The sequence below is a fragment of the Epinephelus fuscoguttatus genome, linkage group LG15 (assembly GCF_011397635.1).
Source record: "Epinephelus fuscoguttatus linkage group LG15, E.fuscoguttatus.final_Chr_v1".
Classification (NCBI taxonomy): Eukaryota; Metazoa; Chordata; class Actinopteri; order Perciformes; family Serranidae; genus Epinephelus; species Epinephelus fuscoguttatus.
In genome coordinates this window covers 4,815,253-4,830,297 of record NC_064766.1, presented here as the reverse complement: position 1 = coordinate 4,830,297, position 15,045 = coordinate 4,815,253, and the positions used below count along the sequence as shown (strand labels likewise).

Sequence of the window (15,045 nt, the reverse complement as noted above, 5' to 3'; positions counted from 1 at the left end):
TTTTTGTGAAAGTTTGTGAAGCCTTTTTATATCTGGTATTAACATGGGTCTTGGGTGATCTGATCTCCAGACCACCAAGACACACTGTGACAAGTTTTTAATGACGAGTTCAACAACATATTGTATGACTGTCCACTGTTTTGCCCTATGGAGGAAGATGTGTTGAATTCGAAAATTTACTAATATTTCTGGGATTTAAGACAGACAATACAGTTTTGAAATTGGACAGTATTTGTTTAGGTCACTTTTTTTCTCCTCCTCCTTTATGCAAAGGTAAAACACGAGTCAATATCCATGCTTTCGGTATTATAGCCTACCAGTTTTATATCAGTGTGGATGTTACCGATATGATGTGTTGCAGACGTTTTGATCGCGATACCCTGTGACTAAATGTCAGTATTGTACGTCATGATAATGTTGGCCTGAGAAGTTTGGAAGATGTTGGATTTCAGTTACTTAACAACACAACTTAAAACCAACAAAATATCAATGACATCTGTCATCAGTATTCTATATCAAATGGTGTCCTGACATTGAATTTTGGTCACTTGACATCACAACCTAAACTCAATCAAATATTGTCGACATTCGTCATAAGACTTTGATGGCCAGTTGGGCTGTATGTGGGGCCCTTCGCAAAGATGGGGAATCGAATCATTGTGACTTGGACTCGAGTTGACTCGAGTCGCTGTTTTGATGACTCGTGACTTGACAAAAAATAAAAGACTTGAGACTTGACTCGGACTTGGAAGTTAAAGACTCAGGACTTGACTTGAGACACGATGACTTGAATGACTTGAGTGTTATTCACATCATGTTTTCGGTTAGAATATAAAATTAATAAATTAATTTAAAAAATAATGTTGATTACCCGGTAGGAGTGCAGGCTGAGAATGGCGTTGTCATGATTGGATCACTACCCTGTCAATCAGTCATGCCCTCTCTACGTACCTTACGTGTTTATTGGAGAAACAGGCCCTCTTATATCAGATAGGCATCAACTTGTCAGCGGGAGGGGTACCGAGAGTCATCATCTTCGGCTTTCGGAATTACCATTATTACAGCAAAAGACGAACAGCACAGTGCAAGACATGCGTGTCTACATGTGTGTGTGTGTGCGCACACGCATGGTGGTCGTCCCTGCAAAGTAAACAGTGCAGCGATAAAGTCAATGTTTACTGACAGTTACTTATATCTTGTCTTTTCACTTTATTAAGATCAGATTTTGCAGGTAAAATTACAATAATAAGGTGACTTGACTTGGACTTGACTTGACTTGATATAACCTGTGACTTGACTTGACTTGACTTGCCCAAGAAAAAATGACTTGGGACTTACTGGAGACTTGAAGGTTAAGACTTGAGACTTACTTGAGACTTGCACATGTGTGACTTGGTCCCATCTCTCGCCCTGTGACCTGGTAGCATAAGTGGTCAGACACATGACAGACTCAGGTGTGAACGGTGATGTCTCAACCTTCCACTTGTGCTTGCTTCACCGAAATGTATGTTAATACCAGGTGTAAACAGGCATGTTGACATACTGATGGTCAGTATGTCAACAGTGTTGTGAGTCGCTCACCTGACAGTAAGTTAAGGTGTAAAGGAACTTAGGATGTGGTTAAGGTCAAAACAAGTTCTTACTATGTGTCGTCAGATTTGTCTGAAGGTCACAGTTTACAGTCCTGTATGAAAAATGTTACTTGAGTAAAAATATGGCAAAATGTATCTGAAATTTCAAAATTCAAATTACTCTATGTAGAGAAATTATTATTGGATTCTTATTGTATACAACTAGTGATGTATTTGTCTGTATGTTGCATTTTACTGTTGTGGTTGGATGACACAGCAAATTTATCTCATATACTGTTGGGTAGTTTAGTCTCTAACAGTGCATCACATGTTATAAGCTCATCAGATACTACTTATATAAAATCTTTATTTGTAAAGTGACTTTAGCTGTCAAATAAATGCAGCACAGTAAAAAAGTACAATATTTTCACTCTGACATATAGTGGAATAGAAGTATTAAATGGCACTCTTACAAAAAAAAGTACAAGCACCAAAATTTGCACTTTAAGCTTTGGTTAGTAACGTCTATAACAACCTTCTGTCATATTTGCTGCAACTGGTAGCCCCGGTGAGTAAGCAGCTTCATTTTCGGTCTTTGGCTGATTGCACTTTTGTTTTTGTTTTTCCATCACATTTAACACAGGAACTCCTCTCTTTGGATTTAAAGAATTCTGGATAAATGTTTTTTTTATGTTCATTTTCTTACTGTGCTGGCCAAAGACACAGTAGTAACACATGACTGACAAAATGCAGTGCTATTTCCTCTCAGATTAATCAAGATCAGTCCAGAAAAAGTAGAGATATTGTACAGGCGGTTGATGACAGAAAATATAAAAATACATAAAATACTTTTTTCCTTCCATAAAACCTGGAATTGTTTTGTTATTACTTCAACATGTCATTAAAGATTTGACATTTGATTACATGAATCTCACTAAACATTGGTGCCACTGAGCACAACATACATGCAGTACTAACAGGGTGACTCTTTGATGACAGAAATGTGATGGTTATCAACAATGGATGTTTCACCTGGATTATTAACATTTGTAAATGGTGGCTTCTGCGTGTCTGTGTTTGAGGAACGAACGTTTCTGAGTTTTTGATGCCCAATTAATATTTCCACAACTCACTGCCAGATGAAGAACAGCTGTACAGAGTAAACATGCAGGTTACATGCAAGTCAAGAGCCACTCTCTGATCTAGAAACTCAATAGTCAACTATGTTGAGTTTGAAAATATTAACTTAGCTCATTTTGGAAGAGCATTGATGGTAATAAGATGGTAACAGAGTCAGAGAGTGTATCTTGAAGGAAGTGTGCCGAGGTGAAGAGGAACATGAATGCAGACACAAACAGACATATAGAATTTGAGGAAGACCCACAAAATAAGACAGATGTGCACCACCACAGAAATGACCTCAGTACATTTAAAACTCACTGCCAACAGTCAAATAAATTAAAAAAAAAAAAAAAAAATACTCTTTGCTCCTTTTCCAAGCTATTGACTATTGGTGGTACCCAGTTCATCCTCATCTAAGCTACATAATAATAGGTGCTCTTATAGATACCTACAAATAAGCTCAAGTAGTTTGTTAAAATTAAACAAATCAATTTTGATGTCATTTCTAAAGACTGATTCTGTAGTTTAAGCAAATAAGAGGGGGATTTACACTTATTCATTTCACATGACTTAACCCAAATTGAAGCTTCTGCTTGCTACTTGCATGTTTTATAGGGACTAAGAGAGTAAACTAATGTTGGGTCAATATAATTATCTTTAAATGTGCAGCAAGAGTCTAGATTTTAAAATTCCTATAACTTCATTGTAAGGAAAGTCCACCTGAAGTTTCAGAAAAGAGTTCTTTTAAACTGTAAACACCAGTCATTATTGCTTTTTCGAGAACAAGCTTTTGTTTATTTGGTTTTCGTAATGCTGATCACTGATGGGAGGGTTTAGTTTACCCTCTGTTATGCCGAGTTCACACTGCAAGACTTTCAAAGTTGTCAGATTGCTGTACTGTTCACACTACACAACTCGCTGTCTTGTGATTGAGAGTTCCACACGTCCTTTTACAATTACCATTTATGACCTGTTTTCTCAAGGTGCAACATCAACTTTGGTCTGTGTTGCAAATACAACACAAACAGTTAACATCCTATTTGTCATAGGTGACCCCTCCCCCAGGTTTCCACTCAACCTGTGTCTCACTGGCTACAGCTTGCCCACAGGTTCCCAACAGGTCCAGATATTTGGCTTGCTGGGGTATCTGGGTGCATCTTTAAACAGCAAACACATAGAGCTTGAGCACTGATTTGCAAGTGCTGAGCCAAAGTCGGATTGGGTCTGATCTGGGACTTTTGTCAGGGAGCTCAAAAAACTGTTTGAGAGTGGAAAATCAGGGCTTAAGTTGTGTAGTATGAAGCAGGCATTGGGCAGTTGACAACAAAAGGTCAAAGTTTGTTAACCTGTTCTATTCAATCTAAAGAACACAAATCCAGTTGCCATTTGGTGGAGCAAAATAACTGTATATAAAGATGGATGACATGACAACTACCCAAAAGTGAAGCCAAAACATCTCGATTGCACGCATTAAATAAAACTTTCCCAAAGATGGTTTCTGTAATTTTAAGTAGTGTTTATAATGCTGGGCCCATATTCACAAAGATTCTCAGAGTCCTCTCAGAGAGCTCCTAACTTAGCCTAAAAATTCTTAGAAAGGAATCTTAGCTTAAGAGTGATTCAAGAAGTTTCTAAGAGCAACTCTGAGCAAGGAGGGGACAGAAACTTTTATCTTAGTGAGGAGGTGTGGTTGACTCCGTTGCTAGGTATGACGCAGTCTTTTAAAAGCTGTGATAGGTTGTTACAAAAAGGGAAAAAAAAAAGAAAAAAAAATGCTCTCCTAGTAATGAATGGATCGTGAAATCAACCGATTATAGAACTTAAGACTGTATTAAGAAATGTGTAATTGTGAAAATAATTTTATGTTATGATGATGAAACTCAGCAAAATTAGTTTAATTGTTACACAGCTTCAAAATGTTTGAACGTACCTCATTCACATGCCAATTATTATACTGATTGCTTATTGTTATGTTTACTCACCATGCTGGTAATTTTACTACTTAATCTATTTGATATTAATGGTGGACGCAGACTCAGCTGTCAGGAATTACAATGATTGCTGGCCTCCTTGTAAAAAGCGGTTTGATTTGGCAGAAAGACCAAAACAACGAATGAAATGGAGAAAAAAAGGACGAGAAAGCCGAACTGGACAGAAGAGCAGTGCCTGCTATTGGCACGGCTCGTGGAGGAGAACAGAGGAGTTTTAAGAGGGAAATTTGGTCCCGGGATCACGGCACAAGGGAAGAGGCAGACTTGGGCACGCATTGCCCGACAAATCAATGCGTCGTTCCCTCTCCTTTTATGCACACGCGATGAGTGTGAGAAGCACTGGTACGTGCTGCAATCCAAAGCAAGAGCGGAGATTGCAGCTCATCCCTGATGAGGTCAACCACAAACATTATCCCTGCACGATCAATCCGGTAGCGTCGTATTAAATCACTGTCATTCAAAATATGGAGAATATCTCTCCTTCCTCTCTGTCTTTCCGCCACACACTTAGGCTTCTTAAAAGTCCTCCTCCCTCCTCCTAACAGTTTTTCACCTTAGGAGCTCTCTTAAGGCCTAAGATGCTTTGTAAATAACTTTTATCTTACCAAGGGAAAAATGATGTCACTAAGAGCTACTTTTAGTCTCAGGATTCTTTGTGAATACGGGCCCTGATGTTTTAGTGTTCATTTTTCTGATAAGTTTGGAAATTAGGTCAGAAAGGTGTTTGGGCAGGACCAGGACCAGCTGATTGCTACTGCACAGACTCTGGCAAATGACGTCAGCAGCGCAGCAGCAGAATCTGAGATATTTTGGCTTCATTTTAGTACAGTGTGAGGAAATGGAGACATGTCATCTATCTTTATATATAAACTATGGTGGACTCCCCTTAAGTCTCTGCTGTTTACGAGGTGCTATGTTCAGGTCTCTCAGAGTTAACTTACCTGGCTGGGCTGCTTCTGGGTGGCCTGCTGCTGACCCTTGGGTGTCTTCTCTGGTGAGCCAGAGGAGGAGGAGGAGTGGCGAGCCTTCATGTGGGATCGCTGAGAAGAGGAGCTGGAGGTGCTGCTGGAGCTCTACCAAGAATATGCATAAAGAAAAGGTAAGACTGGCTGGGACTGTGCTATAGTTGAAAAACGTGGGCGATAGATACAGCATTTGTATGAACAGCAACTCCGGCATAGAGAAACAGGCAAAGGCATAAGATCAAGCAGCAAATTCAGAGAAAAGATGACATCAACCATTGTACTCCAAGTTATTTAAAATAGCACACAGAGGTACAATGTACATTTGAGTGGTCTATACTGTTAGCAGTGTGGTATATCAGTCATCAGTGGTGATTGAAATTGGCAGGAAAATACTATAAAATATTTTTTGATGATATCAATGATAATGTTCAACAATATTACGACATTGAGCAACACTATCAAAGATGTGATTGGATGCAAACAGGACTTTGTGCTGTGTAATATGAATTGAGGCAAAGTTTCATCTGCCTGAGCTGCGTGAAGTGAATCATGGGAGGAAGGGATGTGGAGGGAAATAACAGAGAGAATTAAAGTTTCTTGTAGGTTTTGGAAACAGTCAGAGTTTGAAGTGTCATTCAAACAGAGCACAGGGACACACTTGGTTGGTGTGTACATCAACTAGCTAGCTAAAGCTAATAGTTGTACAGTTGGTCCATTGCGGCAAATAAACAGACATTCCAGCAATCACATTTTGTGCGGATAACACATGGCAAAAACATGTTTGTTCTTCAGTCTGAAAACACATATAGCTTTTTCTGTATTTGTCCCTTTTAGTGTCCAGGTAAAGTTGTATGTACCATCTTGCTTAATACATTTGTCACTGAACCATAACTAGTTTGTTTAAAATGACCAGAGAGACTACAAAAAGCCATTCTTTGTAGAAAATATACTGAACCTTCAAGCTACATGGACAAACCAGTACAACGCCTCATTACCACTGCATGGTTCAGCTCCACTCGACTCAACCCATGTTTGGTACCAGGTGCTTTTCTCAATGCATTTGCTCTTGCAGACAGTAAGTCAATGTACTGTAGGTGGGACTCTTAGCTCACTGTCATAACAACAAAACATGAAACCGCCATGACGCCACCTTCAAGACCACACAGCGCGTATTACTCCATCCTTTCACCAACAACCAAACAGTGGAGCAACTGCACTTTGTCATTTGACCACAGCATGGTTTTGTTAGCTGCCATTAGTTAAAATCTTGGTCGAGTCATTTAAAAAAATTGTGGTCGTTATTGACTATAGCTTGGCTATTTAAAAATGGTGGGTTTGTGCAGGATGTCCTGTGCTAGTGATGATCCTCTCTGACCAACCAGTGGTCTGCAGTTTTTAACTCCACCTTCTAGTATCAGCTTCGCTTGCTTGAAAATTAGGCTTGGGTGGTAGTTGTAAAAAGTACCAGGAACTATCCACAACTTTTGCCAATGGAAAATCGAAAAAGAACAGTTCCAAGCCAGTTGAGTCATGACGCACCGGTATCATACATCGGAAATGAGGCATAAGTCAATTTGTCCTTCCTGGTATGACCTACCACTTCCATTGCCTGAAAACACAGAATGACCGCTGGCTGTGAAATAATAGAATCACAGAACACAAAAGGTGTGTAGAGTCAGAGAGTCAGAGTAGAGAGCCCACCACCAGCCCAGCGTCACTGAAGCAAGCAAGCTCTGCAGGAAGAGGAACATCAGACCTGTTTCTTGGTGGAGGTTTTCCCTGTGTCCTGTGCAAGCTGCGGTTTGGCCCTCTTACTCTGAGGTGGATTTGGACCCTTGAGGATCTGAGAGGCCGGCCTCTTGGAAGGGCTTCTCTCCCTTTCTCGTTTGACTTTGCCTTTACGCTGAGCTCGGTCAGTGGAGTCAAAGGAAGAATCTGGAGACCGAGGAGATGAAGACACAACGCTGGATGGGGAAGAAGGGGGAGAGATACTGTCCACACTGATTTCCAACTGTTTGATGGACTCTTCTAGACTGTCAATAGATTCAAACGCATTCTTGCAGAGCTTCTCTACCCGGGTATGTGACTTTGAGTATCTGGTAGCAGAGGGAGGGGAGAACTTGAAGTCCATGTCACAGGCATTGTCTTCACCAAAGTTGAATTGCTTGGTACTGTTGATCTCAAACCTCTTAGATTCTTTTGGCTGCTTCTTGGTCTCCTTCACTGGCTTGCTATCTGATGCTATCTCCTCCTCTTCTTCATAGACAACAACCTCAAGTGTTTTCTTTCCTGTTTTGGTTGTCCCTGTTCGAATGGCCTGGCTAATTGCAGCCAGTTTGTTTTTAGGGAACTTAAATTTGAATTTCCTTTTGGTCTCTGGCTTTTTAAGCAAGTCTGGTTTGCCCTGGTCTTGGTTTTTAGAAATTGTGCTGTTATCTGCTGAAGGTCTTTGGTGTTGCATATTTAGAGAATTGTGACCATTTCCTGTGGTGTCTTTATGGTCTGAGCCTGTATCTATTTTGGTGATGCGAAATTTTCTCATGTCTTGTTTCTCGTCTTCCTGTATTGTGTCCTCTTCATCTACAATACTTTCTGCTGAGAGAATCCCATCAAGATCTTCCTCATATTCAAAGATGGTCGACAGACGCTTGTAGGCTGATTGAATGTCCATAGGTTCATTCAAAATAACGATAATAGGTTTCTTATCAAAGTCATCACTGTCATCAAAGCCTTCGTTCTCATGCCCCAGATAAGTGTGTTCACCGGTGCTGTCCTCAGATACAGTGTCTGTGTCAGGGGCACTCATTTTTCCTGGGTCTTCCTGTTTCTTGACTCTTGGACTCTTGCTCCTAGCGATTCTAAGGCTGATTTTACCAGTCGGAGGTGGTGGAGGAGGAGGTCCCTCATTGTCTCCAATATCGGGGCTCAGGCTACCTTCTTCTTCTGTGTATTGCGATTGGTCCCTGGATACTAGCACTGTTGCCCTCTGGTTCTGCTGCGTGCTGCTGTGGCTGCTAGTCAAGCTTGGTGAAACAGGTTGGTCCCTGGATACTAGCACTGTTGCCCTCTGGTTCTGCTGCGTGCTGCTGTGGCTGTTAGTCAAGCTGGGTGAAGGGGATTGCTCTCTGGATACTTGCACTGATGCCCCTAGATTCTGCTGCGTGCTGCTGTGACTGTTAGTCAAGCTGGGTGAAGGAGATTGCTCTCTGGATACTTGCACTGATGCCCCTAGATTCTGCTGCGTGCTGCTGTGACTGTTAGTCAAGCTGGGTGAAGGGGATTGCTCTCTGGATACTTGCACTGATGCCCCTAGATTCTGCTGCGTGCTGCTGTGACTGTTAGTCAAGCTGGGTGAAGGGGATTGCTCTCTGGATACTTGCACTGATACCCCTAGTTTCTGCTGCGTGCTGCTGTGACTGTTAGTCAAGCTGAGTGAAGGAGATTGCTCCCTGGATACTTGCACTGATGCCCCCAGGTTCTGCTGTGTGCTGCTGTAGCTGTTAGTCAAGCTGGGTGAAGGAGATTGCTCTCTGGATACTTGCACTGTCGCCTCCTGGTTGTGCTGCTTGCTGCTGTGGCTGTTAGTCAAGCCGGGTGAAAGAGGGGGGAGTTTAATGACAGGAGTAGAAGTTACACATTCCTGATCAGGGCTCCGTGACTTATCCTGCTGGGACTCTATCAAGCTATCCTCTGGGGTGTTTTCTTTTTGTAAAGTTACAACTACCATCAAATTTGACTTCTTGTCAGCTGGTACCTCTTTGACAACTTTTTCATTCGTCTTGTCAGGACTCGTCGAGTCGGTAGCTTGGAAGTTTTCTTTTTGTAGAGTAACAATGGTTGTAAACTTGACCTTCTTTTCTGCCGCAGTCGGGGAGCACACCTGTCCAACAACCCCCTTGTTAATCTGATCAGGACTTTTCACAGGAAGATCACTTTCTTTTGGCGAAGTTATTACTGGAAGTATCTCCATCTTCTCTGCTTGCTTTTGGGTTAGTGTTGGTCCCTCCTCATCCTTCTGGACAGTCTGAACATCTTTTAAATTTACATGTGTGGGTACCTCCAACTTCTCTACTGTTGCACAGTTAAAGGAAGACACTAGTATAATCACATTTTCCTTTGCTTCCTTCTTCTTATCAGGTTTTAAATAGTCTTTCTTAACGTCAGTGTGTTCTTCCAGTCCAACTGCTGTTACGAATTTATGAGGGCAGCCATTTGTTTTTCTCGTTTGAGGAGCTGACAGGTGGTAAAATGCTGTTAACTCAGAAGGCTTCAGATTAGCCACCTGTGATGTCTGAGTTGTCCTCACCTCTCCTTTCCATTGCTTATTTCCACCTGGCAAATTATTCTTATCCGACAGTTCTGTCGTAACCTATAATTACAAAAGGCAACATTAAATACTTCATAATCTGAATATCAAGTATGATATATATTGAATTTATTCTTTATATCCCAGTATTACTTAATAATACACATCCATTGTTTCACCATCAAAACCCATACATTTTTGGCTTGTCCCTGCTATGTTCCAGAAATTGCTTTGGCAGTTATTCAGACTCAAAACAGTGCAGGGGGTTGTGTTGTTTCAGGTACCAATTTTAGTCACCACAATTGTCGGGTAAACAGTAAAAAATATGCAGTTCAATAAATAAGGTCATCCACCAGGAATGTTGCCATACATGTGTGTGACTAGCCAATACAATGTTTTGCCCAAGTAACATTGGCTGACATTGCAGTATACTATCACCTTCACCTTTACTTTTTTGGGTTTTGTGACTTATGTTTACTCAAGTGTACATTTTAAACTAAATTTGATAGTAAGGACTGCAGAATTGATTACTACTCCATGTCCAGATGCCTTTACTAACTATTCAGTTGACTAACAACTTGAAGTTCACTGGTAGTAACTGCACTGCAGAAAAAGGCTGGTGATACACATCTATCGCCAAAATTCCATTGCATGGAGCAGCTTGGCTTAACTCGACTAGATTTTCAAACCAGGTACTTTCCACTGCAGATGGTGCCCTCTACATGTGGGCCGGATTCTCAGCTGATTGTTTTTGTAATGTCACGTGAAACTGCCTTGACATCATCTTTAACATGACACGTGTGTTATTAGCTATGTAGGCAAGGCTTATGTGAGTGCTGCATTGTATTGTGGGTGTGCATGTTCACTCATAGTGATCCCTGTTAAAAGAAAATGAAAGACTTAAGAAGACAAAGCAGGGTGGAGCGCCGAAGTTTATTAATCCAAAATAGCAGGTATAGAGTTTATAAAGTCCATATGACCAAAGATCGAGCAAAGACAATACAAGAACCACTGCAAGGTGGTAAAATGTGCAGGACAGTGATGAAAGAGTTAATCTGGGAGTCTGTGGCTACTGTTTTCCAAGAGGAAGAGAGACATGGAGATAACAGAATTATAGCACCAGTTGAGTTCCATGAATTTTTATTTTTATGTCAGTAAAATCAGAAATAAGATAAAAATCTGAGGGCCCTCTTAAAACAGTTCTGTCTTGTTAATGTGTTAGTGTGTAGACACTCTCATTATACATACTAACACCAGCTGTAAATGTGATCATTAGTGTGTTTTGTTAAGGATAATTATTCTCCTCATCATTATTATTTATTAGAAATGTGTTTAATTATTTCTTGAGTTATGACCAATTGTATTTACCCTTGTAGTGCACACACATGACTGAACAAAGCAGGCAAAGTGGGCAACCGCCCCTGGGTCACAGACCCTCAGGGGGCCCAGCTCTCAGCTAATCTGTGTGGTGCTTACTTTGTGGTACTTTGATTACTTACAAGTTTTCTTGGCAGTGTGCACCACTGAAGCACAAATCAAAGTGAAATAGTAAGGGCCCAAAGGTGGCTCCAGCATTTCTTTTAATACCTTTATTATTTCTGTTGATGCACATCCATGCACCTATCCATGGAAGAATGTGTGTGTGTGGGTGGGCATAACAGGGGTCCCTTTGTGGGTTAATTGAAACTTGAGTACACAGCTTTCCTTTGCAGTAAAGTTTAGTTTGTTTCCCACCCGCCTGATTGTTTGGTGTTTCTTGACCTGTCACATTTATTTTTAATGACATCACTGTTTTTTGTAACTGATATATAGACAGAGCGACAGAGCAATAAGGAAGTGATTAGTCAATATCAAGGCCTCAATGATGTTAATCCAGGAGTGTTAGCTGTTATGAGTTAGAAGCAAGAATATATTCACTGCAAACCACAAGGTGAGCAAACCCAATTAAGTCAGGTGAGCAACTATCTAATTTGCTTCATTAATGTTAATTATAATGTATGAATAGGATTGATTCCATAACAAAAGCTCCATCTAGTGGATCATTTCAATCTTAGGGTGCTTTCACACTTGGCATATATCAACACTGGAAGAGAACCCACACCCCTCTGAAGTGAACCATACTCAGACCACCTCCAGAGGTGGTCACTTCAAGTTCGCGGTGAGGTTCGCTAAACCTGTGCCTTGTGAACACAAAGCACTCCAGGTTCGCTTTGCTCTTTGCCATTGTATTTAGCCCTCTAGATCACATGCTGTTGCACTGGGACGCCTGATAAAACCACTACACCATGTCTGCCTGTAACGTTTGCAAGGACGCAGGACAAGAAGTAGTTTGGTCTATAGAAGATAGTGCACATCTCCAGATGTGGAATGCAGAATATATTTAATGGCAACAGTCTACAGCACACAGAAATGCTAAGGTTTTCATCCAATTTTAAGTACATCTGAAAGCAAGGGGCTTCATAACCACACTGCAGTGCCATGTCAGATTAAAAACAAAACTATATCAATATATTCTAGGCTATAGTGTGGACAGAGAGAGGACTGAGGCTCCATCAGAGCTGGAGATGACCAGAAAGAAAACTGAGTCCTAAAATGAACTGACAATGTGAACACAAAAAGAACTGAGTCCCTTTTCTGTTGGTCCACTTTTTGGTCCACTTTAAAAGGACTGAGTTCGGTTCACTTAAAAAGGACTGAATGTGAAAACACCCTCAGGGGCCGTTCAGATGTAGCGTCTTTTGTGCGCACAAATCCATTAGTTTCGATGTAGACGCGTGTCAAGCACGCTCACAATCCAAAGCCACGCCGTAGCGGCGCGCATTCGGTGCGACGCGCCTGTTTTTTCGTGCGCGTCCGCGGCAAACAGAGATGGAAAAATCTCAACTTTTTCAAATGCAGCAAGCGCACTGCATGTCATGTGATAAGAATTAACCAATCAGCTCCACGGACCTGCTTCTTCCTTTCGGTCCAACGGACTCCAAAACATCTGGTGATATGAAAGGCAGCAAGCAATGGAGGAGCAACTTATCATTCTTGTCCAGGGATACCCAGAGTTACATGACCTGTCTTCGTCGTACTACTTTGACTCCAACAGAAGGAACAATGCCTGGAGAATTATCAGCTCGGAGCTTGGGATAACTGGTGAGCATGATGATAGCTAGTTTTTGTAAACTTTGCAACTTTTTTACTCCCCCTATGAGTGACAGGCGGTTTTGGTTGCTTAGTAACGGCAGGCGCGACAGTAGCACAACCTCTGAAGCGCTACATCTGAACGGGGCCTTAAATGCTCTTGCAGGTATTTGTTTATCATAAAAGTGAATCATATAATCTCCTCTGACAGTGGTTCCCTACTGGTGTGTCGCGGTCCAGTGGGTTGTGGGTCCATTCTGAATGGACCGCAAGTGTTTCGTGAACATGTCAAGTTCATAATAAACACACTTTATTTTTAAGTATAGTGAATTTCTGGCAAAGAGCTTTTGAAAGGAGTATTCTGTATGATTATTTTTGATACTTTCAGTACATTTTGCTGGTAATACTTCTGTACTCAAGTAAGATTTTGAATGTAGGACTTCTACTTGTAATGTAGCATTTTTAAATTATGGTTTTCAGAGGTGGAAGTAAGTCTCATATGGTAAAGTCACAAGCAAGTCCCAAGTTATTGTGGTGAGAAGCAAGCAAATCAAGACATGAAATCTGGATGAATGAAAGCTAATGTTAGATTGGTAAATGAGCTAATAAATTAGCTAAAAAGACCTTCACATACCATTTTTGTAAGATGGATAAAGTTGGATACTGTAGTTGTGTCACTAATTTTGAGTGGCAGATCTTGCATACCAATGTTCTCTTCTTACTACTGTCATTGACAAAATAACCCTTGAATCAAAATTCTATTATTTCTGGACTGTTTTCCTCCATGATAACTTGTGCATTGGCCTCTGCTGGTCTGCTACGTCAATATCTAATAGCAAGTAACTGGTTAAAGAAACAGTGGGTTTAGATTAGTAAGAGATGGTTAATTACAACACAAGTTCAGAATTTTAACTCAGTGAGGACTAAAACAAAGACAGTTGTGCTTTTCCAGAACCCAGTGATGTTGAGTTTACATCAAAATAAAAAGCAGCTGACTTTTTCTAAACATGCACTTAACACTTCGGGCAGCCAAATTTTGAGACTCGAGTTAAAGGTCTGCTGTGGATACTGAGCTGTTAATGATTAGTGTTGTTAGACTTTGTTTTCCCTTTCTTTTTACCTGAGACTCAATCTCTCTGCTCTGGAGCTCAGAGGCTGAGAGTTCAACCATACCTCTGCTCCCTACATCTCTCACAGTGCATTTCTGAAACACCTGGGTGAAAAGGGCAGAGGGTCCATGGTGAGGGTTAACGTTGTATTCAGAGACAGGGGTGGGGTCAGAGGCACAAGAATGCAGTGGATGCTGAATACCTTTTACTTTAAAGTGTTCATGATAATCAAATTTAATTTGAACATACTGGATGAACATTTGATCTGCTCAGGTTTTAAAAGACAGCAAATTAGTTAACATACCTGCAGCTCTTTCATGAATTTGTTGTCCTCCTCCTCTTCCTCCTCGTCCTCCCTGTGTGCTGAGGATGTTGAAGCAGTGGAGGTGGAACTAGCGGGAGGTGCAGGAGCACACATCTGGGGCTTGGGTTTGACCTCTGGTGGCTGTCTTGGGGGCTTAGGCTGAGGAACCACAGGTGGTCCTTTGTCTTTCTCCTTCCCACCTTCGTCCTTTAACACATTCATCAAGTAAAAACACAGCATAAATTAAATGAACCACTTCGATGTTGATTTGGTTGCTGTTTTTTAAGAAGGGGCACAGCCTTTAGTTTTGTTATTTGTATTATCAATCAGTCAAACTTTATTTATATATCACTTTTCATACAAAAATAATGCTACACAAAGTACTCCACACAATAAAAACAAAACAAATAGCCCAGATCCGTCAATAAATAAGTAAATAAATAAATAGATAAGTGATGAAATAGAGGAATGTGCCGGCTAAAAAGAGAGATTAACAAAAATAAATATATAAATACACAATAATCATAAATACAAAATTAAAAAACAAA

General features: G+C 40.8%; 1 protein-coding gene across 1 annotated transcript in view; it reads right to left on the bottom strand.

The window, feature by feature from the left end:
• The window catches only part of LOC125902777 (sickle tail protein homolog), a 152,329-nt gene that overhangs the window by 1,888 nt on the left and 135,396 nt on the right, over positions 1 to 15,045 (bottom strand). The window contains exons 21-24 of the mRNA XM_049599366.1: positions 14,498 to 14,704; positions 14,205 to 14,297; positions 7,406 to 10,018; positions 5,626 to 5,757 (exon numbers count right to left, since the gene is read on the bottom strand). Of these exons, the coding sequence (XP_049455323.1) occupies positions 5,626 to 5,757; positions 7,406 to 10,018; positions 14,205 to 14,297; positions 14,498 to 14,704 (3,045 nt within the window). The remainder of the gene's footprint in view (positions 1 to 5,625; positions 5,758 to 7,405; positions 10,019 to 14,204; positions 14,298 to 14,497; positions 14,705 to 15,045) is intronic.